Here is a 3,770-nt window from a genome sequence, read left to right on the forward strand (position 1 = left end):
GCCAAATTTTGTGTTGATTGGTGCAGCTAGAAAGAAAACAGTACGAAAACAATATGACTCCCTCTTACGCTTTGCGTGCGGGGGTCATAATAAAAGATGATTAAACATTGCAATGTAATGATCATACAAACACTAGAGTTACTCAGGAAGGTAATGTTGGGGAAACAAATGATTGTGGAAAGTTTATAACTGTAAGCTCAGGAAAGGGAACTTGKTAACAACACCTAAAAAGGTTTCTGAGCAGAACCAGTTTTGTGTTTGCTKGTGAAATGCTGTGAAGCAGATCAGATGACAAACTGGAAGCTGGCAGCAGAAACTGGGAGTGTGAATGTTTTGATATCTCGGTGGTTAAAATGAACTCAGCAGCTGCTGTTGGTTAAACCAACAAAGAACATTCAGTTAAACGTGCCGAGAAAACAGAGTTACTCTCGGCTAAAAATAAACTAATTATAAGGCTCCTTTACCAGCTGTTATTCAGGTTTTGGTAAAGTTTTAGAAAAGAAAAATTAAAACTATGCAGTGTTGCCAAGTTACATGTGTTCTTACATAAAGACATGTTTCATCAGTTTGTGCATCAGCACTCAGAAAACTGACATTTCTGTAAATGTTTGTTTCGCTCACAGATGATTAGTGGAGGCAGTTAACTACAAGAGAGACTTTACATACCCTCCAAGTGTTTTAGAAGGATGTCAGATGCTGGATAATTAATTGGGTTTAATTTTTTAGARGAGGAGGAGATGCAGAAGGAAAAAAAAAGAAGAAGAAGAAGTGGCAGGCATGTGAGTTTGCACTCTGATGAATGCACTCATTAAAAGTTTGTGTGATGCATCATTAGTAGCTCTCTTCGAGTCGTGTGTTATTCTTTGTTTATGAAGAATCAATCAGAGAATCTAACGCAGAGCCGGAGGGCAGCAGGTGGTGCGTTTGAAGACGGACATTACTGGAGCATCACAAACACAAATCCATTAATCTTTTACCCCCTCCCCCCTTTTAATGAACCTTTTCTCAGCAATCACAAACAATATCAGGTGGTGGAAAAAAAAAAACACTGAAGAGATAAAATCAATATGTCACACATAATATGTTGAGGAAATTTACCAGGAGAATTATTTATATTTAGCAGACTGAAAAAAAAAACATAAAGATGGCATTTTGATTATGACTCCCACCCCCGCACATGAAACGGGGTGTCATATTGTTTTCATACAGTTTATTTTATTTTATTAYTTATTTTCAAAATTTTTGGTACTGTAGCATGAAAACGGCTGAACCGATCAACATGAAATTTGGTAGGAATGGAGTTGTGTCCAGCTTACAAGACGCCAGCTAACGGTTTTACCATAGACCCCATATTTGAGGAGGGGGCTCCATCTAAAAAGGGGGTGTATGGACATACCAAAATGTTTGTACCTCAAAAAATATTCAACAGGAGCTTCAGAAATGTTTTTTTTCCTCTGTTGTTTGGCTCTGATGAAGGGCTATCCATTGGGCCCAACAATGAGCCCCCYTGGACACCCACCCCATCTAAAAAGGGGGTGTTTGGACATACAAAAATGCTTATAACTCAAAAACTATTCAACATAGGAGCTTCAGATTTTTTTTTGTTATTTAGCTCTGATGAGGGCCTACCCATCTGGCCCACCAATGAACCCCCCCCCCAAATAAATAAATAAATAAATAAATATTGATGACTTCTGATTTCTGGTGAAGTGGAGCTTTGCATACGTGCGGGGGTCATATATGGTGCCTTTATGCAGTATCTAAATTTATTTATTTACTTTTAAACATTTGTTTTACTTATATATTTCAAGCTGGCATACTGTAAATGATTTTTAAGAATGTGAACAAATTAAAGCATACAAACAAAAGAAAAGAAAGAAAATAYTTTGAGAGTAACCTCTAAAAGAAGCAAGTCTCCTTTATTTTTCACTGCTTCAAATGAATATAAATGTATGTTTTGGCTCTCCTACACATTGTTCACCTCTGATGGGATTGTGCTTTGAAGGGATTTGTTTTTGTGTGGGACAGTATAGGCAGCATGGTTCCTCCTGTCCATCTGTGCCAYCGGCACATGTCGGTGGTGTAGCAGAAATTAACTGTGGAAAAAGGTAATTAAATCTGCCAGCAGCTGCCCAGTTTGGCTGCTGGTGTAATTGGTAGCAGGTGGAYGGCAGAGGTGCCAGGAAGTATCGTCTAAGATGATAAAATTGGGGATGAGGGGAGCGAGACTTAACTACGGTGGGATTGATAAGAGTTGAAAAGAGAAAATTCAATTAGGTGTCAGAAATTTTGATTAAATGAAACATAATGGACCCTTTCCAGCAGCAAGGCAAAACMATCACTGCAAAAACACAGTCTACTCATCATTTTCATGTCACCGTCAGAAATAAAGTATTTAACATGTTGTTACATTTTTTACACACAAGCACATTTCTTCTCCAACCCTCAGAGTGACACAAACACAGAGAAGTAAAGATTCAGTCAAACGGCTGCTGAAATGAAAATGGTTTGAAGTTGTGCTGCGTGACCGCGGCACGAACACGACTGTGTCAATACAGGTTTTAAATTAGATAAGCAATGACTTGGAACAGATTAAAAAAACAACAATAATCATTTAGAGGCATGAGAAGATTATTCATATGTGCTTTCAAAGAATTTACAGACAGATTGTCATCTAAATGTCATCTGAAGCTCAGCCTGCAGCTGATTATCTGTCAGTAAGAGCGAACTGTGGCTCTCAATCTATTAGTTTTGGAACAATAATGAGGGACTGAGCTATAAGTTTGGATGATTTTCTTTCCTTTTTTTTCTGTCTGATTTTTGAGTTGCTCTGGTTTTTAGTTTTTGTTGTGAACCAAACCAGCTATTTGTTAATATCTATTTTTTCTGAGTACTGAGAGTAGATGGAGGACAGCCGGAGGTGAGGACTGGTGCTAAAACTCACCTCCCCAGGTTGATGACGCCTCGGGGGATTCCTGTTGGTGTATTAAAGGCAGGCAGCAGCTTCTCTCCCAGCTCCACGGCTTTATTCCTGAACAGCTGAAAACAGAGAAAGACATCTTTGTAGTCGATACACTTCCACAAGACAAATGTGAATGTTTTATCATTCCTTCTGTTTATATSCCACACATAAATAATTGCAAATGTGCTTCTCATCTCAACCTAGTTTAAAAAGAATCATAGTGACAGGCTGGGAACCAGAAGCTCCGGATGTGTTTTTTCCCCTCAGTTTTCCTTTTAAATCTAATTATGTAAAACATGAAGCTGGTTGCAGCAGAAGTCCAGCAGTGTAATCTACAATAGTCCATCTTAAACTGCTATTATGCCACATTTCCACTGACTGAAGTCAATGAGGAAGAGTGAACAAATCATTTATGAGCTGAATTATCAGTCACAAAACCTCTGCTTCCCAGTGAGAACACTTTTTTGTAAGGGAGAACTGAACCATATTAAAATCCTAAAACAAAATGTTTAAAGTGTATCTTACCCCCCTGTGAAAAGATAACTCCGCCCCAAGGCGAAATTTGAAAAATGCTTCAAAGCGGGTAGGGGAGGGGGGAGCTTAGAGAGCAGAGGTGTGGCCAGGACGAGAGAACGTGACAGGCAGCTAGCATTAGCATAATTGATGCTACATGGAGAGTGACCACAGTATTGCAGATAGTTACATCTCTGAACGTCTGAGGTGGAGGATTTTCACCCCACACCAGCCTCGGACAGAGGAGGAGGAGCGCTCCGACAGCCTGACAGAAAAAAAAAAAAGCATACAGCTG

The 3,770-nt window shown here is 39.2% G+C and overlaps 1 protein-coding gene across 2 annotated transcripts in view; it reads right to left on the reverse strand.

Annotated features, from left to right (window-relative positions):
• The window catches only part of LOC106523059 (mannosyl-oligosaccharide 1,2-alpha-mannosidase IC), a gene marked incomplete at its 5' end in the record, with an annotated part of 82,601 nt that overhangs the window by 21,977 nt on the left and 56,854 nt on the right, over positions 1 to 3,770 (reverse strand). For both annotated transcript variants that reach the window (XM_014016344.1, XM_014016343.1), the window contains 1 exon segment: positions 2,945 to 3,039. In XM_014016344.1, the coding sequence (XP_013871798.1) occupies positions 2,945 to 3,039 (95 nt within the window).

Source organism: Austrofundulus limnaeus, unplaced genomic scaffold (assembly GCF_001266775.1).
Source record: "Austrofundulus limnaeus strain Quisiro unplaced genomic scaffold, Austrofundulus_limnaeus-1.0 Scaffold143, whole genome shotgun sequence".
NCBI classification, from domain to species: Eukaryota; Metazoa; Chordata; class Actinopteri; order Cyprinodontiformes; family Rivulidae; genus Austrofundulus; species Austrofundulus limnaeus.